This window comes from Cyclopterus lumpus, chromosome 19 (genome assembly GCF_009769545.1).
Source record: "Cyclopterus lumpus isolate fCycLum1 chromosome 19, fCycLum1.pri, whole genome shotgun sequence".
Taxonomy (NCBI): Eukaryota; Metazoa; Chordata; class Actinopteri; order Perciformes; family Cyclopteridae; genus Cyclopterus; species Cyclopterus lumpus.
Genome location: NC_046984.1, coordinates 7,381,818 through 7,407,463, shown reverse-complemented (window position 1 = coordinate 7,407,463; position 25,646 = coordinate 7,381,818). Strand labels below are relative to the sequence as shown.

The 25,646-nt window shown below is 43.3% G+C and overlaps 2 protein-coding genes and 1 long non-coding RNA gene across 4 annotated transcripts; all 3 read left to right on the top strand.

Annotated features, from left to right (window-relative positions):
- Positions 1 to 2,115: 2,115 nt before the first annotated feature.
- On the top strand, positions 2,116 to 3,705 carry LOC117749082 (WD repeat-containing protein on Y chromosome-like). Its single transcript, XM_034559296.1, has 5 exons — positions 2,116 to 2,185; positions 2,315 to 2,361; positions 2,444 to 2,581; positions 2,680 to 2,868; positions 3,562 to 3,705. Exons 1-5 carry the CDS (start codon positions 2,116 to 2,118, stop codon positions 3,703 to 3,705), a joined length of 588 nt encoding a protein of 195 aa, XP_034415187.1.
- Positions 3,706 to 8,463: 4,758 nt separating this feature from the next.
- LOC117748878 lies at positions 8,464 to 8,998 on the top strand. Its single transcript, XR_004611671.1, has 3 exons — positions 8,464 to 8,518; positions 8,593 to 8,747; positions 8,843 to 8,998. It is a non-coding gene; the product is annotated as an uncharacterized LOC117748878 (long non-coding RNA).
- A 6,845-nt stretch (positions 8,999 to 15,843) lies between these two features.
- Positions 15,844 to 24,845, top strand: fam20a (FAM20A golgi associated secretory pathway pseudokinase). 2 transcript variants are annotated; one of them, XM_034559481.1, is made up of 11 exons: positions 15,844 to 16,821; positions 18,494 to 18,687; positions 18,971 to 19,021; positions 20,455 to 20,533; positions 20,802 to 20,890; positions 22,523 to 22,651; positions 22,832 to 23,012; positions 23,434 to 23,543; positions 23,639 to 23,720; positions 23,798 to 23,857; positions 23,996 to 24,845. In XM_034559481.1, the coding sequence occupies exons 1-11, from the start codon at positions 16,451 to 16,453 to the stop codon at positions 24,267 to 24,269; spliced, it is 1,620 nt and encodes a 539-aa protein (XP_034415372.1). In that variant the 5' UTR covers positions 15,844 to 16,450; the 3' UTR covers positions 24,270 to 24,845. The 2 variants fall into 2 exon arrangements, with proteins under 2 accessions (XP_034415372.1, XP_034415373.1); XM_034559482.1 differs by having other exon boundaries at positions 20,798 to 20,890; positions 22,536 to 22,651.
- Positions 24,846 to 25,646: the final 801 nt, after the last annotated feature.

Below are 25,646 nucleotides of genomic sequence, written 5' to 3'. Positions count from 1 at the left end.
TGAACATCACTTGATGTTTCAAACACGTCCTCCAAACCGGACTTATTCCCATTCACAACATTTACCAAATACTCACATTAACACCCACTGTTCAAGTTACATACGTTCCTTTTTGCTCTTTGTATGTTCAGATGATTATGCATGAGACTTCATAATGTGATTTAAAAAAAAATCACATTATTGTGTGTTGTCCCATTGCTGCCACTTGGGAGTGCTGCATTCATTCTGCAGTGAGCCAGTCGCAAACCAGAGTGTCAGTGACTGATGGAATTAATATAGCAAATAAAATAAAAACAAGTGATGCTAAGACAACCGATTGTCCCTGATTGATCATTCATTGTCTTAAATTGGCCCCTGACCTACCTAACCACAGTGTCTTTAAGCCTATACTTCTACTAATTATTGTGTCATGCATGTTTTTGAACTGGCTGTTAACCAGCACACACAATAAGTAACTAAGTTGAAAAGTATCCAATACCTGCACAAATAATAATTTCCTTTAACTGATCATTGCTGCAGTGACCCAGCCAGTGGAGTCAGTCCCGCAGAGAAACTAACACCCGAGCACCTGCAGCCCCTGAGAAATGCATTTACCGGCCCAAAAGCTGGACCACTTGAGCACAGGCCAAAAGGAAGGAGTGCCCGGACACGAGGAAATGAAGAGCACGCAATGAGCTGCAAGAGTTTCCGGGAGGTTTGAGGTCTGTGATTGGTCCAGATGTGGAAGACACATGGGTTGAAAGGTTCTTTGGTGAGGTAAGGAGAAATTATTAGAAGAAATAATAATGCCAAATACTGTTAAAAAGAAAAGCACATGTGATGCGCACATTACAGTATACTCCCATCGGCAAAAAAAGAAAGAAAGTAGGATGACTTCCACATGCAGAGTCTTGTAAATGTTTCACATCCAGGTGGACATCAGGTGTACCGGGCAGGTAAAGTGGCAGCAGCTTTGTTCCTACCTGCTTCTGGAGTACACAGAGAGAGAGCGGGCCTCCATCCCCAGAGCTGCCCTCCTGGCCTCCCAGCCGCACATCAGACACTGCTCTCACAACAAGGTAGAGGTCCACCAGCCCGGGGAAGTGGGAAGGAAAGGTGCATCTTCGTATACAATTACACTGAACAGCCAAATGAGGGCGCCAAGATTAAAGGACATGTTTATTTAAATAACAAACAGATCCCCACATAGTTATGAGTAACTTTATGTTACAGCTCATTACATCCACTCAGTGTCAACCTGCCCAACGACTGCAGGTCGATAACATCAATGAAGACATCTCTATGCTTCTTCCCTTTGCATGAAATTCCTTTTAGTAGTTTATACCTGACAATAAATGTAACAAATAAAACAAGACATTCTTATACTGACCTAAACCTAACCCTAACCAACCCCAATGTAATTAACTTTTAAAGTGAAAAGGGTCACCCATAGTGAAAAAGCACATGAACCAGTATAAATACTGGTAATATTGCGTTAACAGTTGTCAGGTGGGCAGAAACAGGACTCCAATGGGATTTATTTTGCTTTGTGTCTGCTGTGTGTGTAAGTAGCCTCTTCAACTGCTGCTCTGTTAGCCAGCTGTGTGTCTGTCTGCTAACCTTTAGCTTGCTCTGCCCCTCTATAGCCAAAAAACAGAATTATTGTCCACAGGCTAGATATTTGACCTGGGATTTAAATGAATACTATTGGTATATATGTATGAACTTATGACACATGTTCAAAAGGGTTTTTATTTTACTTCTATATATGTATATATTGAATTTCTTCCTAAAATTAATAATTGTATTACTCCAATAACCTTTGTTGCACTCGTTCCTCTGCAGCGGGAGCCAACAGTGCGTGTGGTTGCTGTCTCTCACCCTCCTCCACTCCGCTATCTTAGTGTCAGTAAGGGAGGTCAGATCACTGTCTGGAACAGCAGCCTACATGTCCCTCAAAACTCTTGGGGTGAGTGACATCATGGTAATACTTTTACATCCACATGGGAGTACTACACACTCGCACACACTCACGACGTTTTGTACTTAATCCTGTTTAATCCAGCTTGCTGGAGATCAACAGAGGAAGTGGCCAACACAAGGAGGTTCAGAGGCTGGACCACTGATGCTGTCTCTATGGGCAACGTCCACAAGGTCGCCATAGCAACCGACTGCAGGGACTTACACTTTGTCAATGTCTCCACGGGCAATGTATTTGAGGACGTCCACACTCTTTGGTATACTTGATTGCTAACACGCTGAATTGTTCCAAACGGAGCTGAACATCTAAATTGTCAAGTGTTGTCGACTCTTAACTGTTTCATGTTTTTGTAAGGGTTTCATAGTGTCCCAACTGCTCTTTGCTACTGGCATGATGTTCAGGTAGGAACGCCATTCCTTTGAGACCAATTCCTTCTGAAATAAATAAACCCGTCCCTTGAATCTATGTGGTTTCCCCTCCAAGTGTCCAGAACGAGCCTCTCTGCTGCTACTGGGGGATGAAAAAGGAGGAGTCCACCTCATGTGGTTCCTGAATCCATTGAAAGGTCTTTTCAAGAATCTGTCCAACAAAGAGAAAGGTCTACAGAGGATCTTTTTCCCAGTAAGCTTAGCACTAGTGTGGCAGTCAGCAATGACAACCACTTGTTGATGACACTAGTTTTACAAACACGCATTTATTGTCATCCATGGTGATAACAGGACCTGGGTGAACACAGCAACATGGTCTCCTACCGTCACATGCCGAACATCCACCAGGAGCCAATCAACAGGGTGATGTTTGAACCCAGCGCCAACGTCATTATGACATCATCAGAAAGTAACACCACCTCTGTGGTCTTTATGAGTGTGACACTGAAGCAGGAGCCTTACATTTGGAAGTGTAAGCAGGTAACCGACTGATAGTTGGATGGTAGAGTAGCATAAGTGTACATATTACTACATTCTACATATTATTGTGGTTAGCACTGCATACTATCAAGAAGGTGTTTATGCATCAGAAGTATATTTCTAGCAAGAAGGGAGTGCAATGATTTTTGTTGTTATCCACTTTTGATGTGGATCCAGGTCAGACGGAGGTCACCGTACTCTGGCCTGGGTGACCCTGACCTAACTGGGTGAAAATAGACTTGTTTATAAATCAATGAAAGCCCGTATGTGGCCAATGTAGATAGTACTTGACTCATGCAGTGAACCTGCCAATTTGATCCAGAAGCACAATTATGAGATGTGAGTCAAGTTATTTCTAAAGTCGGCCCAGCATACAGAGGCAAACAGTGCCACTGACTGTGCAGAGAAGGAGCAATGCCGTTTCGAAAGCAGTATTAGAACTGGGCGGTGATGCTTCCTGTGACTGTTACAATGGCTTCTTTTGAAGGAGCACGCTAATGTCGTACACCAATTAACTGTCTGGACATTTTAATAATGGAGGCCACCCTCAAAAAACTCCCCAGTTAAAAATAATGAGACCAGCCGACTTGTTATTTTCCTCACACTGTGAGCATGCTTTATTTAAAGTTTCAAGTATAATGAAGTATATTTTCTATGCCATCAGTATGCCGTGCTCTTTTTGTCTCATTTCAGGGAGCCAAATGTTTCGACTACAATGCGTCTCTGCAGTTGCTGGTGACAGGAGGTTGTGACCGAGCAGTCAGACTCTGGACCCGATTTGTGACCACACGTCCCGTCGCTACGCTGCTGGGTCACCGCACCAACTGTGTTGGATAGTTGCCATCTACCAACCTGTTGGGCAGATCTTCAGCTACTCAGAGATGCCGTGAGTCATGAAAGATTAGGCTTAAAATATGAAGCCCATTTATATTGCTTATTGTTTTGTCATATTAAATCATATTTGGGATTTTGTGAATTACTTAGTTGTGTTTTCGGCAGGAGCTGAGATTTGGGACATTTCCAGCCATCACTGTCTGAAAACGTCTGTCTGCAGTTCCATGCCAGCAGCCAGGTCGAATCCCAGAACATGGCAACTTCCCCTTCTTATTGCTGAGCCCTCCCCTTCCTGAGCAGACCCAGTCTCATTTGGTGGTGGGATGCAAAGATCACCTGGCACTGCTCAACCTGGCTGAAACGAGAGAGGAGGGGCGGATGGTTGGCAGACGAAGGAGGGGAACCTGGACCAAACGGTCAAAGTGGTCCTGCCCTCTGCTGTGCTCTGTACAACTCTTCCTGAGACAGGTGGTGACTGGACATGCCGACTCATCTGTGTCTCTGTGGGACGTAGAGGACGGGGAGGAGGCGGCTTTCAGATCCTAAACGCTCATGGAGAAGATGAAGTCACCTGCATGACTCTAGACTCCTCCCACAGAATGCTGATCACTGGAGCTCGCAATGGCACGATAAAGGTTTAATACCACAGTTTGGACAAAAATACTGGCACATTTGAACTGTAGCGCCAAACATTGCTGTGCATATTTATTTCACATGTATGAGGCAGTTTGGTTAATGACAACTCTGACAGGTGTGGAACTTACTGAATGGCCTCAACTTGCACAAACTGGAGCCCGTTACCAACTCTGAGGTCACCGGGTTGACCTGTCTCCATGACAACCGGCTGCTGTCCGTTGGGTGGAGCCGGCGGGTCGCTCAGTACGACATTGCAGCTGCCAAGGTAAAATTATAGGCACTATGAATAATCCACAGCAGTTAAGGTTTTTGTTTTTTTTTTTTAAACACTCGCTGTTTCACACCAAAATGCATATGTCCACGCTTTACACATAATACAGGTGTTGAATGCATTTCCTTCTTTAAACATTTAAGAACTTGAAACTTGCATTGTTTGTATTGCTTGTTAGCAGTCTTCTTCTTCCTGTTCTTGGAACATGACATCAATCAAGTCAAAGCATCAGTATCATGAGCACATTGCACCACGGTGCTATAGTGGTCAGAACCTCCACAAGGTACCTTACATATCAAGCTTTGTTTGTAAAAATAGAGGAATAACCAAACCACATTATTAAATCCATTGCAAAGCTTTAGATAGCCGTGTGGTTTAAGGGCATGCCATTTAACCGCAATGCACCAACTTAAATTCTGGCCTTGGACCTTTGTTGCATGTCATACCGCTCTCTGTCTCTCTCCCCCACTTCTACTCTGTCCTCTGTCAATTTTCTTTTAAGATTGATAAGTGATTCTTGGAAGTGCAGCACACACAATCAAATGACAAAAAAAGCTTAAATATATCAAGATGCATACATCCAGAGATGACTTAGCCTTTGCTCTTTTGCTCATTCACAAGTTCCCATACAAACAGCTGTAACCATAGTGACTAGTCGGGTTCAGACTTAAAACACTGTGTTTCTCTTAAGAGTGCAGATTTAAGAGGGCCTCTTGTATCTTCTGTTTTTATGTCTAGCATGTTTTAGAGAAAAGATTCACCGCATCCACCGACACATTTCTTCACGCTGACATTTTGGTCTTTAAGAAATAAAGTTGAAGCATTGTGGGTGCCAGTATAAACACCAGTATGAACTGCAATGTGAGACAAAAAGTTTGGACATGCATGTTTCACACCTCAAATTCTTGTGTTACAGTGTGTTACCTTTCAACCTTTAACCACCATCTGCTCTGCGGCTAAATTCAGCCCTTGACTACAGGGGCAACATTCAGTATTCATGTCCTGTTTTTCCTCCGCTCACCATGTTTCTCATTGTGAAGCCCTCTGTGTCAGCAGAAAAAAAAATGTGATAGCGAATGACGTAAATTACATTTACACATGCACCTGGTGAGATCACATACACACCTGTGCCATGCAGAACCCGGATTTCTCTGAAGTCCATCATGCTGAGCTATAATTTCACTTTATTTTTATTGTCATATATATATATATGTGTGTATATATGCCATCCTAAGCCTTAAGAGCAGTGGGCTGCAGTAAAGCGCCCCGGGGAGCCACTCGGGATTCAGCGTCTCGCTCAACAACACTTCGACATGTGGGAAGGAGGAAGCGGGGGATCGGAACTGCCAACCTTGTGAGAGGTCGACCAACTCCATTCCCTGAACCACAGCCACCCCATTTGAAAGAGCTGACCTCAACACTGTAGCCCAGAGGTGTAAACAAAATCAGTAAACCAGAGGAGGAAATAGTGCTGCTTTCCACAAGGCAGCACAAACAATTACATGTTATGTCAGACCATTTGTAAACTGTCACAGTGGGAAGTGGGCGATTTCAACCAACACCAAACTGATGATTTTCAACCTGAATACCACATCCAAATGTTTTCTTAATATTTTTATTTTGACCATGGTAAAAAACCTTACGTTTAATATGTACATCTGTGTTTATAGGATTTGTACGTAAGAGCAGACGTGTCGTGGAAGTCCAGCGGCGTCCACAAATCGGACATTCTGGTCGTGTGTCAGTGCGCTGCTCTGGGGTCGTTGCCACGGCGAGCCATGACGGAGAGGTGATTATATGGAGACTGGAGACGCAAGGACCAGTGCTCCACCTTCAGAGACCGACACAGGGAGGGTAAGAAAACTCAGCCTTGATGTTTAGATAGCAAAGATGCATAAGTCCAGGCAGTGGTGGGAAGTACTGCACGTTCGAGGTTCTTGTACTTTAGTGGAGTATCCAGGTTATGACACCTTATACTCCTACTACACTACACTTCAGAGGAAGATGCTCTACTGCATTACAAAAAACATATTAAACGTTCATCAAATAACATTGTTAAAGATTAAAACAGTGCTTTCCAAACTTTCTTGGTTAGTCTCTGCTTATAAAATAGCAGTGTCAAGTTGTGGCCCTTTGTAACATTCAAGTGGTAAAATTATCCAATATTCCAATAAAAAAAAAGAAAAGATCCGAAAAAAGGCAATACAAATTGATGGAGCAGAACTTAGTTTTTTTCTTCTTTCCTAGCCTATTCATTATCTTATAACCCCACCGGCGCAAACACTAGCTCTCTAGTCTGGATGTAAACATTGTTTTTTTCTGCATTCTTCGTGTGTGGTAAACATTGTTGTTGACTGTTTTTCTGTTTTTGCCGTTGCTCCTCTAGAGTGCTGGCCCCTGTGAACAGCCTCTTGTTCCTGCAGCATCGGCCGGCAAACAGAAAGTTGAGAAACAGAGGCGTCCTGGTCTCATCGCAGGCCGGATGGCTCTCCTTTTGGAGCCTCACTGGACAGACGCCACACTTGTGGTGAGAGAAGGAAGGAAGGTGCGATGAATGCAGAGTACAATTTTGTCCACACTTGTACACTTGATAATCCTCCACTGAATGGTCTTTTTCCTCGTAATCCCAAATCAGTTAAAAAAAGGTTGTGGACTTGTGTAACTCAACCCGAGGAGCACTTTTACACGGTCTGAACCCTCTATTACATGACAGAATTGTACAAATCCACAACCTGAATTATTTAGGCTGTGTAAAAAGTGCTCTATGGGTTGAGTTGTGCACTTCCACAACCTGCGTTATGACAATCATGTGAAAGAGAGCATTCAAGGGAGGAGAATAATTTAGGCTGTGAAAAGTGTTCTGTAGGAGCTCAAAGTGGGCAGTACTAGGCACTTCTTCATTTTACTCTTTGGCGTATCTTTTTCCTTGCATACTGGCGCTTCTCACAAGTTACCATAACTATTTTCTGTACCTTTTCTGTATCAGATTCTCTGGCTGACACGCCTCATAAGCCTTATCAACAAAACAATTGGAGAGCATCTCGAAGAGCCGACAATGAGGGCGCTGTTATTTATGGCAACAATATTAACGACCTTTTAGAAGAAATAATTGGAGAGCTGTTCGTCATAACTTTTTTAAAATTTGTGAACAAAAATAATGAAAACATTATTTAAAACTTTTATGAAACTGCTCTTTTGATTTGAAGAATATAGTTTTATAGGGCAACTATTTCTAGAAGAATTAGTCTAGTTAGTCTTAAAGGCTTTTGGGGTGTTATATGTAGTAATAAATGGTACAGGTGAAATTGTTTAGTTTTAAGTAAAAGATTGTTACAATCTTCTGGGGGAACCCACTATCTCCTAGCATCTTTTATTTGACTGTAGACATTATTACTAATGATTTCTGGCCAATACACACGCTAACATGTGAATAAGGGGAGTCCTGGCACTTATTTAAAACACTTTGCAAAGATTATCATTCAGAAGAACTGGATGAAAAAGTTCAAAGACGTGAGTTTTGAATAAAACTCTCACAGTATGAGAGAGGTGGAAACACCAAACTATACAAGCAATTGACAAGCAGCTGTTTTTTTTTAACGATTTACCGTAAATCTGATTTACAAACAGACAGAACAGTCAGTGACATTCCTGGCAGCCCACTACTATGTCTCTTTCCAGATCCCATCTGCGTTTAGTGGTGTGGGATTCATGCCCTCTGACCGCTGCATATGTGTACGAGCATGCATGGGCGTGTCTATGAGTGAGCCAGTCTGCATTTGTGTGTGTGGATATTACAGCATAAAGGAATTTGAGAGTAAAAAGGAGCTGTATGACAAAATATTTAAGGGTGGCAATTTGTCTCAGAAGTGAATTTGTCACGACGGTATTCTTAACCTTCAGAGGACGATTGTAAGAAATATATATTCATCTTGATTTTACTTGGTTTCTTTCCGTTTAAAAAACCCTTTTCCTCCAAATTCCAGGTCAGTTCTATGCTCCAGAGCAGCCGGGTGAGCGTGTGCTGAGCCTGACCTCAGATCAGCTTAAAAACACCACCCTGGTCACTGGAGACACAACTGGCCGGCTTCAGATCTGGGACATCTGTCACTACGCACTGGACCTCCAACACGAGATGAGTGTATGTCTTTGTGTTTGTGAGCTGGTGATAATAAATAAAAGATGAAGTCGGTACTGTGCATCCCCATCAGCCTGTGGTGTTCTCTCTCCACACAGCCAGTCTGTGAGCGGCCTCCTCTGCTGCAGTCTTGGAAGGCTCATGAGAGAGCATTAGTAAGCGTGGACGTTCTCGAGGTGGCTGACCGACTGTTCGTCCTCACAGCCTCAGCCGACGGCTCTGCTGGACTGTGGACGAAAGACGGAGACCATGTGGGTTCTTTTGGGCAGGAAAAGATGTGGAATATTTGTGAACCAGCTACTTACCAGAGGTGAGGCTCATGAGCTGGTCTCTGTGACACTTGTGTATCTCAAGAGTATTTGTCAAATACTAGGTACAGTCTTAGAGTGGGCTCAGAAACGGCAGGGCATCGATTACCAAGTTATATTTAAATACATTAAACAAAGTCAAGCAGGGAAACAAACAATGATAGCTAACTTTTCCTAATTTGCTGAACCCACTGAGGGTTAACACGTTGTCTCTGTGTGTTGCTCAGTGTGTAACTCTTCTGTGGTTAGGCCATACATGCTAAAAATGACCATAAAGCATATTGGATCTTCACTAACAAAGACCACACAATAGAGATATGGGTTTAAAATGATTTATTGGAGATGGAATGAAAGGGTTGGTTTAAGGAAGCGAAAAGGGATTGAGGAAGGAAGGGATGTGGGTCGAGGGATGAACGGATGGAGGGGAGAAGGGACGAGACGGGTGGAGGGGGTCGTGGAAAGAGGTTGGAGGGGTGCGAGAGAGACCGCTGGTGTCTGGTGGCTGGTGGGGGCCAGAGAGAGAGAGAGAGAGAGAGGTTAGTGCCTGCACGGGGCAATTATCTGAGTTCGGAGTTCTACGTTTCATAAAACACCATATATGGTCCAAGTTTTGAGGAATAACGTGACATGACAGCCGTTCCGGGATTTTATGATAAAAGTCTGCCAATACATAGTAGCGTGTACAGGGGATGTCCAAACAAGTAATGATGTCGACAGTGAATGCTTTGTGCCAAATCTAATATAGAGGAATACGTCATGGTTAAGTGCTTCCTCCCAAAGAAACTTCCCTCGTTGTTTCCACAGACATTTGAGTCGGTAATAGCAACTTCAGTTTGGTTGAAGGTCATAAACTCTGGCTTGGCCCAGTACTTTGCTGTGTGCTTCACTGTATTTATGTCACATGTTGGGCAACATGAACCATAAAAGAAAAACCACTGTAAAGTCATTTAATTTAAGAGAGACAACAAAAAGTGCAGTTCAATGAAAGGCAGAGACAGAACATGTGAGAGTAAGAGAGAATAAGTGTGTGGTCTAAAAGTCAATTATGTTATCCTATCAATCTTCTCGCTCTCTGCCTCAGTGGCCTCTGATTGGTCGATCATCCACAATGAGCAATTTATCTGCTGTAGCTCTTGCACAAGTGTTGTATAATTCAGACTGTTTTAGCCATGCCAAATACTTTGAAAGCTGATGACATCCCCATCAGCCTCAGCTATACTTTGTGTTTAGTGTTAATTAGAAAATGTTATGTAACATAAGCGTTTTGGCATTGGCATTGTGAGCATGTTAGCATTCTGACATCAGCATTAGTCTCAATGTGCTGTGCCTAATGCTGTTTTCCATTTGAACTGGGAAGTCTGGATTTCTTATTTTCCAGTCGGTAATTTCAACAGGAACCACGTCTGAAAGTCACCCCAACCCATCCCAAGTAGCTGCAGTAAAAAAAGCTGTAGTAACAGGCTGTTTATAGTCATACATACAGTACTGTACAACTCCTAACTGTAAACATGTTGCTATGGTGTAGTATGCGCAATGTAGTATGCGCAATGTGTGTTAAGGTCTCTTTCAAACAGTTAATCAGTGTAAAGTTCCATATGTTGACATTTAATTCTGACGGTTTTATTTTACCCAAGACAGTCCTAAAACAACCCGGTACAAAATATCACTGATCCTGTCGAGTTCAGTGACATGAACAACATTGGGAAACCTGTCTAAAGTAAACAGCTCTGTGTTTGCACAAGTCAATTCCCTCCACTAAAGAGCGATATCTTTTGGTTCTGACATCAATAGGAAGACACAGAAGACAATAAAAGAGATACGAAGATGAAGACAATGACGATGACGAAGACGATGACTGAGAATGAAGAACAGGAGCTCAGCAGCATCAAAGTAAAGTACCCGGCCCCACCATCAGGGGTCAAACTTCACAGGAGGAGTGCTGTTCTGAAGGTAGTCATTTAGTCCACAACAGGTGTTTTGAAGTGCTACACAAACACACGCAAGCACGCACACACACACACACACCACATAGAGATGCCCTCTCCCTGAACCAGCAATCTCTACTCATTTTGGCTGCGCACTGGAGATGTGCCTTGACATAATTACCACTTTCGTTAGAATCCCTCCACACATGGGTTTCGGGTGTAGCTGCTGCTGCGGGAGAAAAGGTGTAAAGGTCAGGATGGCCTTCCAAGCTAATTTAAACTGATACCATGATTTAAATTGTGTACAATCTTACCACATTAAGAGAAGAGCCAGAGCATTCTTCACATTCTCCTCCTCTGAAGGATGGAGCTTAGATCGGTAACATTTGGGCAAAGTACTGCTCCAGACGCAAGCCAGATTGTTTTAAAAAAAACCAGAAAATTAGTGCAGAAATGCTCACGGTGTGTGTGTGTGTGTGTGTGTGTGTGTGTGTGTTGTGTGTGTACACAATGTTTCCTATTCTTTCCTTTCACTGTCTGCCCATTACTCAGAACTTGCCAAAAAAAGCAATTAGCTGTGCTTTCTCAGCTACCACACCCCAGGCAGACACTGTTATGTACGAGCACACACAAACCAATGTTGTCTCCTGTCATTCACTTTAGCTTCACCCACCGGCGCAGCAGAGAACGACCACAATCAACCTCGCACCACATGGTAACCCGCGAACACGCCATCAGCAGCTGACGAGTGCAAACATGTCATTCTCACCTCAGTTGTCTTCTTTCCTTCCCTCCGTGCATGCACATCCATCCCACACGGCCATCATCGGTGTGTGACAGTATCTGCGTGAGGACTCTTGCCAGATGGGAGACATCTGCTTGATGACATTGGCCAACAACAAACACTGTTGATTAGCTGTTTGTGCCCCATCAGACTATGCAGGTGACTTCCACACTGATTACTGGATCCGTTCCCTTCTCCCCTCCTGCTCGCTTTATGAATACCTGATTGTTACGTTCTGTTGGTGCCCAGTGACTGTGACGCCAAATGACTCATCTAACTATTTCTAACTTTTTCACTGCAATTCTCTGTTGTTCCAAGAAGAAAGACAAATAAACTGCAAATGAACTAATCAAGCATCAGACTACTGAATTATTGTCTTGTCATCACTGTGAAGTTGCAAACAGCGAAGACACCAGAGGTGCTGGTTTGTAGATGGTGTAACCTTTGCATAGAGCTATTCCACCTGTGGAACTAAAAAAACAGTAGCTTGCCTATTTACAATAGCATGTAATATCAGCTGCCACTTAAAACAACAGTATGTACCTTTTAAAAAGACATTCTTCTTCTGACAAGTTATAAGTTTAACTTCTTAGCAATAAAAACACAATCAAATCAATTCACTCACTGCTACTTTCTGACTATAATGAACAGCAGCTTGTTGTGGCTTGTTGTTAGCAAACTGTAGATATATTTTAAGCTACATTTTAGCATTTCCATTTTAAAATACCAGTATGCTGTTAAGTGGTTGCTCTCTTTCATTTCCAAAGTGCTGTGGTCTTTGCTATACTGTAAATATTGATTGATGTTTCTTTTCATTTTCAATGCATTATTTAAATACTAAATAGGTTTTGTGGACATCCAGTAGCGGCCAGCATAAAAATACTGGTCAGCAAACAAAACTATAAAAGGCTCTATCAATTCTGGAGGAATTTTGAGGGCGCAGTTCCACATCCTTTCGTTCCGGCTGTGGCTGTAAAAGCTCCACGCTCAGGCTGAAATTGTCCAGAAAAAACAAAATTAATGGGAAGGGATAATAAAAGTGGGATGATTGTGGAATACTGCAATTCTATTTTAGACAAATCTGAGAGGAAAAAACAAATTTATTTCATATGAGTGTTTGAATACATGCCTTCACACCTCCTTCTTTTCTAGTTTTATCTTTACTTCTCCTTTTCTTTCTCCTGATACCTCCATCAGTTGAGCTTCTTCATCATCTCTCTGTTTACTTCTCCTCACTGTGACATTGTTCCTTATATATTGTGTCTTGTTTTTGCCACACTGTGCGTCCATGGCCTGTGCATTGCTGTAACAGCCAATTTATGAGGACTGACCGCCGCAAGGTCAGACAGGAAGTTGAAAAGAACCTCCAATCAATTCATCTGACTGCTTTAGATGTTTGTTGAAGAATTTTAGAAATGCCTCTTTGATGCTGCTTTCTAAATGCTCGTGAAAATAGTTCTCTGAACCTGAAGCAAAAAAGTCTGTTCTTCATTTGCCTCTTTTTTACTCATTCTTTTTCCAGGATATGCCTCCACCGAGGATTTACCCACAATCCCCTGAGTGTGGTATCAGAGTTTGACTCATTTGGAAGGAAAAATGAGCTCCCTACCTAGTCAGAAATAAACGAAGATGCAGACATGAATGCTGTTTTTCTGCCTTCCTGTTTTTCATAAAGTCCTGTTGAAACTGCATATTGAATAAAATATTCAGTCATATTAATAGTGCTGGCACTATTTCCCCTTCAAAACAGACTGCACCACATTGCATTTTTCTTTTTTTGTATTAGTTTTTTAACCAATGCTCACATTTCCTGACGTGTGGTCCATCTCTTACTCATCTCTTCTTTAAAGGAATGGTTCTGACATTACACGCTGAGAGTATGATGAGAAGATTGAAATCATTCTCATGTTTGTTGGCAAAATATGAGATACAGTCAGCATTTAGCTTTAATTAGCATAAAGACTAAATGGGGGAAACAGCTAGTCTGCTACATTAAAAGGACAAACATCTGCATACCAGCATCTCTAAAACCCACTATTTCCACATTATTTCTTGTTTTATTTAATCCTTACAAAAACTGAAGTGTAAAATGTACACGTTACGGTTTATTACTGCTAAGCTATTTTAATTGTGAGTAACAGGCTGTACCTGATAGCTTCATTTTTAGTGTTCTGTACTATTCCTTGGCTGGGCGGCGCAGTCACTTCCTGGAGTTTCGATGTCACGATAACATTTCCTTGTTTCCAGCCTTTAAACTCAGTGACGCGAAGATAACTAGTGCTTTAATAAGTTTTGGCTATGCACCTTCACAATACCCTTATGGTTGTATTTCTTTTATCAGCCGTGTAAAATGTCCTAATATCTGAGACTTGTTTTGAGTCATTCAGACGGACAGACATCTGAGCCATCACACCCATTCATCTCAACCCGACCCTGCACATGAATGCATAAGGGCCTGCTGAATTGCACAAATTGGTGACGCAAGACTCGATGCCCTATTTTTGCTTTCTTTCTTTCCATATTCAATTTAGCAACTTCTTTGCAAAGGCTTGCCTGCTCATCCTGAAGAAAACTGGTTATTTTAAGCATGTTTTAGCGTGGGAGGAAGCGAGCGCAGAGCCCTTTCTCCAGTTTGTTTCTCTAGGATAAATACAAACAGACACAGTCGGGACAAACAGGGCAAGTCAAGACTGCACTTTTGGCCCCCAGGCATCTATAAGACAACATAGCATTACTGAAATGTGTTGTGTTTTCAGAAACATCTGAATATATGTCTATATGTCCGCTGGGAGACAACAGATACGTAGATTGGCATTCAGTGATTACATGCTCAAGTATTTATCCTAACCATTTTATGTGCAGACGAATAAAAAGTAAAAAGGCATATTCATAAATATTTCTCAGTTTGTTGTAGTTTAGTTGTGGGCTTTCTTTGCCGTAAAGTCAGTAAAATATACATCTTTGAGAGACCATGACCAACTGACAAAAACTTTAAATGGGAAGCTCCTTTAGTTGTGAAAAATGTGTCTTCTGCTTGTCTAAAAACAGATATTCTTTACATCATGCATTTGGGTCAAAACAACAACAAAAACGTCTCCTTCTGTCTTTGTAGCTGTGTTCTTCGAGAAGGCAGCAGTCACCCACTTAGCCTGTGCATGCGTATGTGTGTGTGTGTGTGTGTGTGTGTGTGTGTGTGTGTGTGTGTGTGTGTGTTTTGAGGCAAAACAGAAACTCTTTTACAATCCCGCTAAATGGCAGGTTAATGATGCCTTTCTCTAATTTACATCAGCAAAGATTTTTTTCGGTCCGTTCTCTCAAATACCTTGGAGAACATCTCCCAGACACTCATGCATAATTTTGCCAGGCTCTCTCACACACACACACCTAAACAGACGACAGATGTTCCAAAATACCAGTAACAACAGCGCAGATGCAGGCGGGGAAATGCCCTGTGAGATCTTCATTGCTTTAGTACAAAGCTGCTTAGGCTTTTAGAGGCGTAATGGGGAAAAAAACAGCCATCGTAATTTATACACTGTATGTTTTCACAGGAATCAGAGAGGGAGAGAGGAAAGGAAAGGTGGCCTGTGAACTGTTCCTCATGTGAAGTTGTGTTGTGTTTCTGAATGTGCGTCCCCTCCGTAGTCCATGACGTGACATGGAGAAAAGATGGGATTCGTGTGGGAACTGCAGCAGGAAGGAAAGTACAGCTGGGAATCTTTGCCCAGAGCAAAACAGACTGGACGTCTGTGGCGGAAAAAAAGCAGGAGAAAAGAGAGAGCGAGAGGAGAAAGGAGAAAGGAAAAGAGAAGGAGAGAGGGAGAAAAGATGGCAGAGGAGCAAAGAGGATGAACGTCTGAAGCAGGGAGGACAGCACGGGATGGGAGGGGGAGAGAAGATTTGATGGAGTGAAAGAGGACTCTTTTAATGAGGATGAGCTGAGGAGATGACAGAGGGAAGGGAACCTTGTCTACACGCCTTCATGGGATGTCAAGGCGAGTCACATGCTGACACAGACTTCACACACACTTTTACACCTTTAAATCTACACATGCACACTCACAATCCCCCTGCCAGAAAATTGGAGAGGAAGGCAGCCAACTTAAACACACACACACACTCACACATGCGTGAATGAAAACTGGACTTGGACCTGCAGCTGTACACACGCACACACACACACACACACATTGCATCAGACGTGGTTTCATTCAGATCTGCTGTGACAAGAAGAGGTTCACAGTCTCCACCCCTTCCTGCTCCCAAGGACCTTTGCTTCACAGTGTGTGTGTTTTCTAAACCCGCTCACTCTCAATCTCCTAACCTGTCATTTGATGTGTGTGTATACCTGCACACACACAAATACACTCTCTCGCGCTCTCGTCCCAAGAGCGGCAGGTCCCTGGAAGCAGCCAAACTGTCAGTGGCTGTTGCAAACACATGCTCGCTCTCGGCTCGACTCTTTCTTCAGTCGCTGCCAAGGGAGGAGGAGGAGGAGGAGGAGGAGGAGGAGGAGAAGTAAGGCTGGAAGGAACAGACTGAAACACACAGATAGAAAAGAGAAAGAGACAGACTTGGACCAACCACTGCCTGGCTGACTGTGTGGGAGACTACAAGTGATGCCTCGCACTCTCTGGAGCAGCACATAGTTCTTCAGCTTTCTCTTTCTACAATTTTATCTGTGTTCAAATGATGAGGAGAGACCGCCTCTTCCTAGCCGCGACCCTCACAGCCATCTTCTCTGCTGACCTCTACTTTATCCTCCTGCCAAAGCTGCGCGGCATGGGGCAGGGATCGGGACACTTTTGTCCATGTGGTTCCATCAACCTCACCCTTCCCAGCCACGGGGGGCTCGCCACCCCGCAGCTCTCCAACTGGACTTCTGCGCCACCTCTAGATGGTACCACATCCGAACCCGCTGATGGGGGCTCCAAGCTGAGAAGGCTGTTTGCTCACCCTCTGTACAACATCCAGACTCCGGTGCTGGGGCCGGAGGAGAGGCTGCTGCAGGTGGAGCAGCTGATGGAGTACTACAGGAGGAAGATGTCACGCTGGGAAAGGTCAGTTTCTGGTGTCATTCTCTTGATTTAAAAAAAAAAAAAAAAAACACATTTGGACATTGCTTATTTTGTCCACAGTGCATTGATTTTACGACGGCTGCTAATTATCATGGCTTATGTTGCTCAACGACAATAGGAGCGGGTTCATTTTGGCTGACAGATCTCATTGTGTAAAGGACTCGTTGGGGGTTGACTGTGGTCACGGGTCAGGGTCACCGGCGTCACGGCCAAACCCACCTGTAGTCACGCACAAACACATATCCATGCACATAAACACACTTGTGCATTTGTTCATGATAACAGATGTACCCCCACAGAGAGACATCAGGATGTGACAATTCTGTGCGTCATAAAAGTCCAATGTCGAGTGGGCTGGTGGCAGAAAACACTCACAAACATCTTATCCTGAGAGCTGGGAACGCTCTCTTTAAGGTAAACAAGGATTTAAAGCAGCTAAAGCCCATTTTAATCTGTGGGAGCTGTAGCCGTCTTGGCTTGTGAAGCACGTGCACTCACTCAGAGAGATACAGGTTATGGGCTCTCATGCTGGAAAATAAGAAGAAATATGAGCAATGGATCTCCTCTCTCGGCTGCCTTTCCTAAATGTGCACCAAAACAATAGATAGCCCAAAGGCTTGTTGAAGACATGCAAAATCTTGCGACAGCATCTCAACACACTAACACACCTAGGTCAGCGTTTCATCTGCTCACATGAACATGTGACGACAGCTTTTATTATCGTAGTTAAAAAGGAAATGGGCTTCAAATAAATGTTCTGCTCAACCTGTGTATGTTCGTTTGGCAAATGTTGCAAGAAACTATTAATGAATCATTCTTCACTTCCTCTTTGCTATGTTGTGTGTCTACACTGTCTGGTCTTCACTTGTCCATTGTCCCGATTAGATCCTTCACTTCCTATCATATTTATAGGTATTTGCGCCATTTTCTCTGCACTTTATGCAGCCCGTGATGGAGTTTGTTTGGGTTGGGAGACTCAGTGTGGTCAGCTCTGGCTATGTGGTGCCACTCTAGCCACAGACGTTGTGGTGGTGAGTGTTTTTGGTCTCACATTATTGTGGCTCAGGATTTAAGTATAGCAGAGAGGAGAGGAGGCCGTGGAAATTGAAAATGCTGGTACAACTACTGTTGAAAACAATAGAGAGCCCATACGACAACTCATAAAATGTCTATATGTGAAAGCAAATTGGGCTACAGGAGGCGTAGGGGAAATAAAACAAGTTATAAAACAGAGTGTGTATAATAAATTCAACAAATGCCTGCAAACCCGTGTAGTTGCACATATCCTCTTTCATTTTAAACACATTCTTGTAAGAGCTGCTGCTGAGAAAACCTGTTGAATGCACTTTGCCATGGATTTCTGGCACCAAGTACCGTTCCAAATCTGTGGTCTTTCCAAAATAAACCACTGCTTTTAAAGAATGTTGTAAGAAGTGATTCCCAAGCAGTAAATTCTTTTATTTAAAGCTTGGCAATCCAGGTTTAGCAACAGCATAACAAGAAGCCCTGCTCTCTTTCAGTCAGCTACTTTGTTTTATTATGTAACATGGCATACACAACACTGCAGCACAAAAACGTATGACAACACGTATCCCAATTTTTTTAGTGTATTCATCTCCTTCAGTTAACCTCTGTGTGGCTTCTTCCTCCTCAGACATATGAAACTCTACAGCGAGGCAGCGGCTTTCTCCAACATCACTTTGACTTCCCATAAAGTGACCTACGACCCCAGCGCCAGCTGGCTGGAGTTCCACCTGGGAATAAACCGCTACGCTCTGTACTCCCGCGAAGACCCAGCTATCCCACAACTTCTAAAGGACATGCAGAGCATGACCGTCGTCAGCTCAGGTGATGGATGTTTAGTTGGGATTCAAAACATATACTGTATGCATGTCAGAGTAACATGATTTGTGATTGCTTGATGTAATTAGTAAGTACCATTTAGTTGTACTTTATGTTTTGTGCCATAGGCCTATAGTAAAAGGGCAGTTGTATGACTTAGTGGATGCTTGATTACAGAGGCTCTTAGAGATGCTAATATTCTGTCTGTGTCCAAATTCATTGATGTTAAAATGCTCCATGTGACGGTGTAATGCCACATTATGAGCTAACGAACCGTTATCTCTTACAGATTACACTCAAGATGAGAAGGCCCTAAAAGGAGCATGTGATTGTACCCAAGGTATCTGGTCACTTAGGTTTCTATATATTTGTTTGGGTTATGATCTTCTTTGTGTTAGATCTCTGACTGGCTCCTTTATGTTTCTCGCCGTGCTTGTCGGCGCCGTCGGAGACAAACACACTGCGTCCTTTGTGATAGCGAAGATTCTGTTTTTTTCGTTTGGCGTCAAAATCCAGATTTGTCTGTCTGTCTGTGTAAGACACTTGCTCTGGGGCAAAAAAGGCCGGCGTGTGTTCAAAGGCAGAGCTCTTAATTACAGTAAATGTTTGATGTCTGCGCGCTCTGAGGGAAGCCAACGTTTGCAGGCTTCAACCTACACACCAGAAGCCACCTACGCTGTCATCTCCTACCTCTGAGCAAGGCAACGCTGCAAATGGATGGATGGATCATTGAAAGATGTACAGACAAAGTCACTTTGAATTTATGTTATTTGAGCAAAAACTAGCATGCATGGAGAATGGAGTAATGATGCAGTTTTCTGTTTGGATACAAAGCATGTAAAGAAAAGGCTGTAGTATACTTTTTCAAGTAGAGGTATGCACATTAAAGCATTGTTGTATCGCGAAAAGAGCTCACATTGTTCAGTATTTTCAGACTTCCACATTTTATATACAGCCTGCTTTTTTTATAGTCTTTGCCCGACCAGCACAGTTAGGTGGCTGACCGCACAAACACCGTTCACTGCCAAAAAGAATTGCAACAAAATAAATCTGTCTCGTCTGCGTAAACGTAACCTCAGAAGACTTTCTCATCCTTTCAGCCCAAAGACGGAGCGACGACCAGCAGGGCCGTTTACGCCAGTTTTGTCCTGTTTGATTCGTTTCCAGAAGAAAAGCAGTGATTGTAAAGCTTATATGATTGTTAACTAATAATACTCCGTACTTTGACAGCGTGTGTGGTTAGTCTGACCAACTGCTGTGACATAATATACAGCCAGAGAGAGAGAGAGAGAGAGAGAGAGAGCTGTGTGGCCAAACCCCAATTACTTTATCACAGGGAACTGGCAGATCAACACGTAGAAAGGTTTGCAGTTTGGACTGGCCTCTGGAGCATTAAGCCAAACCCCAAATACGAGTGGTGGGAATCCCCAGAGGCCCCTCGATACGATCTTATTGCAATTCAAAACTTTTTTTAAATATTGCGATAACATATATTCCGATTCATTAGCTTTTTTTCAACTGCAAATTATGCAGTTTGTCAACATCTGTTTCATCTAACAAGATAAAGTTTCACTCATCTCGTAACAAACATGTTTATTCCAGTAAAAGGGGGTTTGTCAGCCAAACAGGCAGACTTAAGTTGACTGAATAAGCACTCGTTACCAAAAGGTTTCATAATATACTCGACTCAGTTGCCCGATGCTGATTTTGTCGAGCTATCGTTCAAGTTTCTACATAATGTTAAGTTTCTTTCTCTTTCTGTCTCTGCTCTAGTTGTGAAGCCCAGCGGACATCACCTGAAACTGGCTCTGAAGATGCAAAACTTTGCTAAAGCAATGTTCAAACCAATGAGGTGAGGACTGAACCCACACTTGATTTAGTCCCTGGTCTTTAATAAACATGGATTATGTGTCGAGGAAGGTGAGGTGTTTGGACAAGTATGGCACTGGGGTTCTGCAATCCGTTGATTACAGTAGTGGGTCCAGCTGAATCATATAGTCTCTGCTAAGACGATAGTGTGTGTGTCTGTGTGTGTGTGTGTGTGTGTGTGTGTGTGCGTGCGTGCGTGCGTGCATGCGTGCGTGCGTGTGTGTGTGTGTGTGTGTGTGTGTGTCAGGCAGCAGAGGGACGAGGAGACTCCAGAAGACGTCTTCTACTTTGTTGATTTCCAGAGACACAATGCAGAGATTGCTGCCTTTCACCTGGACAGGTACGCCACTCCTCTCCTCTCAGAATGTGCACTATCCCTTAATGGTTTGTCCTGTTTTACCACCATCTTTGTTACACACTGTGTACGTAAGTGGTCTCTCGGGAATTTTATGCGGCAGTGGTGGCCTGTGCTTGTGGGTAATTTTAGTTTTTGTTGAACATCTGTCCTTTTATTGGCCCCAGTTATGTCTGTGGTGCATACTGAAAGTGCAACAAATGTTTTTTCTTTGGGCCTTTAATACGTGATGCCAATGTAAAGAAGCAAGTACCATGGTATGGTATGGCTTCCAGAGCTGTTAAATAAGTGTGAACAGCAGTTTAACATGCCTGAATTGATGACATTTCCCATCATCCTCAGTGTTCCAATGTTTAGTGTTGAATTTGCAAACGTTATTTAGCCCCCTCAATACGCTTAACTAAGATGCTGAACATGGTAAACATTATTACACGCATCTGCATCAGCTGGTTTAGCGTTTAACGTTGTGCGCATCGCCGACGCCCAGCGTTGAGCGGTCTCTTCATGGAGCACAGTGACTTCGAAATTAGAATGTAACAGTTACACGAAGCAGAGGATTTGGAAATTATTGTCGTTAGCTTACGATTGATGAACAGAAACAACATGCAATCATACACACAAAAAATAGTTTTCAACAAATCATTATAAATTATTAAACTACGTCTCTTGGTGCAATAAAATCACCCACCACGCAGCAAAGACTGCAACATGTTTGCCCAGCCCAGGATTTGCAAACTAGCTGATCAGTATAAACCACAGACGGGCGATGAGCAAACAGCAGAACACGCCCGCACACACGCACACACGCACACACGCACACACGCACACACGCACGCACACACGCACACACGCACACACACGTTGTGAAATTGCACATTAGCTGAGGTGAGGTGATTCACTCTGAGACATCGTCATCTGAGCTAGACAGTATCATTAAGAAGCCACACACAATGATAAGTCATCGCTTCAGCACACGAGACAGAAGACGGACAGCAGCGCCACGTCAACAACTCAAACAATCACTATAATTATATTCCGCTGCCCTTATGCTGCTCATATTCTAAGTATCTATTAGTCTTTCAAATGCACGTTACTGGCATCAAACCCAAACAGACAGGTCATTTCTCTGCGCTCTCCTAGTTTTAATTTGGTGTGTTGCTCTCTCTGGCTGCCAACCCTTATCATCTTCGCTCGCAATCAGCAGCCGGGGAACGCCAGGCGAGGATCTGCCACACAGACATTCAGCTCCACACACTGATTGTTGTTTGATTACTGTTTGCGAGACATGACTGCAATACGGCCCTCGGGGAGGTATAAGCTCTTGGTAGTGTGTGTGTGTGTGTGTGTGTGTGTGTGTGTGTGTGTGTGAAGACAGCCAGCGAAATCACACAGCGTGGAGACTGTCAGTGGGATACATTCATTAATAAGAATCTGTGGAAATGAACCTGTGAAATGAGGCGAGGAGACAAGAGATAAGGGAGCCATCTCCTTGACAGGGTTCACGGTGCATTTACATTCAATTCACGTCAGCATGAACCGTGTGAACTGTAAACTTTTCTTCGCACAAGAAGATTTCTCATGGATGTTTCTCTTCTGAATCTCATCAACTTATCCAAGCTTCTTTTTGTAGGATCCTTGACTTCCGGAGGGTGCCGCCGGTGGCTGGCAGGCTGGTGAACCTTACGGGAGAAGTCCTCCAAGTCACCCACAACGAAGACCTACGAGCGGTCTTCTTCACCTCGCCAGGTAAACAAAGGACATGTTTGCCAGTTGATGATGACCACTTGTGGTCTTACAGGGGGTTAAATAATGCAACCTACTATTTTGACCTTTCTGGATTGATGTTCTTCAGTTGCTAGAGCTGATCGAACAGCGTGTAATTTATACACGAAACCCATTTTGCCATCTCCCTCTGCTTCCCAACAGCGAACAACGCGTGTTTCTTTGCCAAGTGTCTGTACGTCTGTAAGACTGAATACGCGGTGTGCGGAGGACCCGACCTGCTGGAGGGTTCCCTGTCTGCCTACCTGCCCGGCCTCAGCATCGCTCCCCGCATCTCCATCCCCAACCCGTGGATACGCTCCTACACCTTCACTGGGCGAGAAGAGTAAGGCCTCGACCTCACTCAAGAGAAATAGCATCTTATTTTAGAGATGAAATACTTGCATTTGACCTCCTGTGATATGAATACAGGGATGCTGTTGAAAATGTTTTGGCTAAAAGGTACAGCACGGTGCAATGTCTTTTGATGACTGTAATCCAACTGTGGCGACAGTAGACTACTTTTGTAACCAATGAAGTCAGTTTGTGTCAGACGGACAGCCTCTTCCTGTTTTGTTCCATACGGAGATATGCTAGCAGGTTTCATCAGCATCATCATTAGAATAATGTAAAAAAAAAATCTAAATGAACTGAGGGCTCATTTTAGATCGCGTTTTCTCAAATTGTTTTTCGCACATCTGGTCAAAACATCCAAATGCAGTAAACAGTTCCTTTTGATGATGTAATGTTTGTCTTTTTGTTCAAAGGTGGGAAGTGAACCCCTTCTACTGTGACACCATAAAGCAGCTGTATCCCTATAACTCAGGCAACAGGCTCCTCAACATCATCGACATGTCCATCTTCGACTTCCTCACAAGTATTTTATGCCACCTCAGCACCTATTACTCACATAAGCCCCAGAACGTTTACCCTCAGAAACAATCTTTCTATAAAGTTGTCCCTATGTCACAGGCAACATGGACCGGCACCACTACGAAATTTTTACGAAATTTGGGGACGAAGGGTTCCTCCTCCACTTGGACAACGCCAAAGGGTAAGACAACAAACGTGATGTGATGATTGTGAACTTAACCGCCATGGTTTGACTTCCTTATCGCATCTTGTGCTCAGGTTTGGGAAGCACTCTCAAGATGAGCTGTCTATCCTGGCTCCATTAACTCAGTGCTGCATGTGAGTATAATGTACGGTGCAGCGGAAACAACGTATTTGGTTGTGGAATCACATTTGCAGTTATACGAGCAGTTTATGCATAAGATGTTCACATTTACAAAGGAATAAGGGACGCGTGGTGTCTTCTCTCCTCCTCAGGATAAAGAGCTCCACACTGATGCGGCTCCAACTTCTGGCCCAACCAGAGTTGAGACTCAGCGATGTGATGAGGGAGTCCCTGGAGGGAGACCCTTTACAGCCGATCCTGACAGAGCCCCACCTCTTAGCGCTGGACCGCAGGTTACAGAAGGTCCTAAGAACGGTCCAGCGCTGCGTCCGGAGGCTGGGCGAGGACGAGGTGATCGCCAAGGACTTTGTCAAATCCACAGCGAGACCTCAGGCCGCCGCCGGAGAGAAGGGAAAGGACAGCTAACACTGTAGGAAAGGGCTGTCGCTCTTCTTCGTCGACTTCACGATGAAGCGCAGTGAGCAAACAAGGCTCAGATGGTTTTAAGGAACAAGCCGTGAATGGAAAACGCTGTGAAATCTTCAGAGAAGGAAGGAATCTCATTGTGGGACTTTAAACATTGCAGATTCCTGTCACAGAGGGAGCCCTGTCTTTTAGTTTAATTTCCTTCTATCAGGGTCATAAATTCCCCCATGGGTGCATTTTATGACAGAGCTCTCACTCTTCATGTCCAACTACACCATCAGCTAGGTTTGGAGTTGATACATTTCAATAGAGATATATTTTAAAAGCCCAAAAGCTGTAAAAGTGTACAGGATTGAATACAGGAGCTTTCTTTGATACCTGAAATTAAAGTGATATGCCTCAAAATCAGCAATGGAGTTCATATTCACAAGATAGAGCTGCCATGCACTGGATGCGTTGTTTATCAAAATGAATGCTGGTGAATATTGTGATCACTGAAATAAAGATGTGTGTGTCCATGTGATGTAATAATGATAAATAAAGTTATTTTGAACATAAATGATCACCCACAAGTAACAGAAGTGTTAAGTTTATGCGTCGATGCATTTGTGTGAGAAAAGTGCAGTTAAACCTGCCATTTGGTTCCCTCGGCCTCGAGTTCCAGACATGTAATCTTTCTGTCTCATTAGCGTGTTTAAAAGAGGTTTAACACATCAGTCAGCTCAAACAGGCTGAGACAGAGTCGTGGCTAACCTAAAGCAACAGAGAAGTACGTGTGATATCATGCCACCGTAATAATTCTGAACCGAGCCAACGGTTTACCGTGAATGCGTTTGAGCTTTTGGCCTTCGTTACTTTCTTTGTTCTTATCCAACAATCCCGATACGTTCCAGGTCTCTCCGTGTGATGTAAAGTAAGATGAACGTCCACAACTATTTTTAAGAGGTCTTTGGGATGCCAAAAGAAAGTCAGACATCAGCCTGACCGGGCAGGCAGGGAGGCCGATGAGCAGTGAGCTCATACAATGTGCTCTCTGCCGCAGGTAAACACCTTCATTCCACAGCATGTCTTCACTAAAACATAGCAACAGGATTTAAAATGTTAAACCCCTGTCAAGAATTAAGGATGACAGATTAGGGAAGGAACAGACTGATCTTATCCAACTCCAAATAACTAATAGCAACCATTTTAATGTGGTAAATGTTGGTAGTTTCCCCAGAGCTAGTACATTTGTTAATAACTTAAAACTTCTGCTCATTATTTAAAAATATCACAGCATGGTAAATCTACCTAAAATGTCTAACAATCCTCTTAAAATGAAACACTGTGTGATATAAAGTATTATTAACCAGACGTAGCATGTTTAGAAATAAATCT

Excerpts from the sequence above, each read along its gene's own strand:
- LOC117749082 (XM_034559296.1), top strand. The coding sequence starts at position 2,116 with ATGGGCAACGTCCACAAGGTCGCCATAGCAACCGACTGCAGGGACTTA. Across the intron at positions 2,362-2,443 it reads GCTACTGGCATGATGTTCAG|TGTCCAGAACGAGCCTCTCT; the intron begins GTAGGAACGCCA and ends TTCCCCTCCAAG. Across the intron at positions 2,869-3,561 it reads ACATTTGGAAGTGTAAGCAG|GGAGCCAAATGTTTCGACTA; the intron begins GTAACCGACTGA and ends GTCTCATTTCAG.
- fam20a (XM_034559481.1), top strand. The coding sequence starts at position 16,451 with ATGATGAGGAGAGACCGCCTCTTCCTAGCCGCGACCCTCACAGCCATC. Across the intron at positions 16,822-18,493 it reads AAGATGTCACGCTGGGAAAG|ACATATGAAACTCTACAGCG; the intron begins GTCAGTTTCTGG and ends CTTCCTCCTCAG. Across the intron at positions 23,544-23,638 it reads CATCTTCGACTTCCTCACAA|GCAACATGGACCGGCACCAC; the intron begins GTATTTTATGCC and ends CCTATGTCACAG.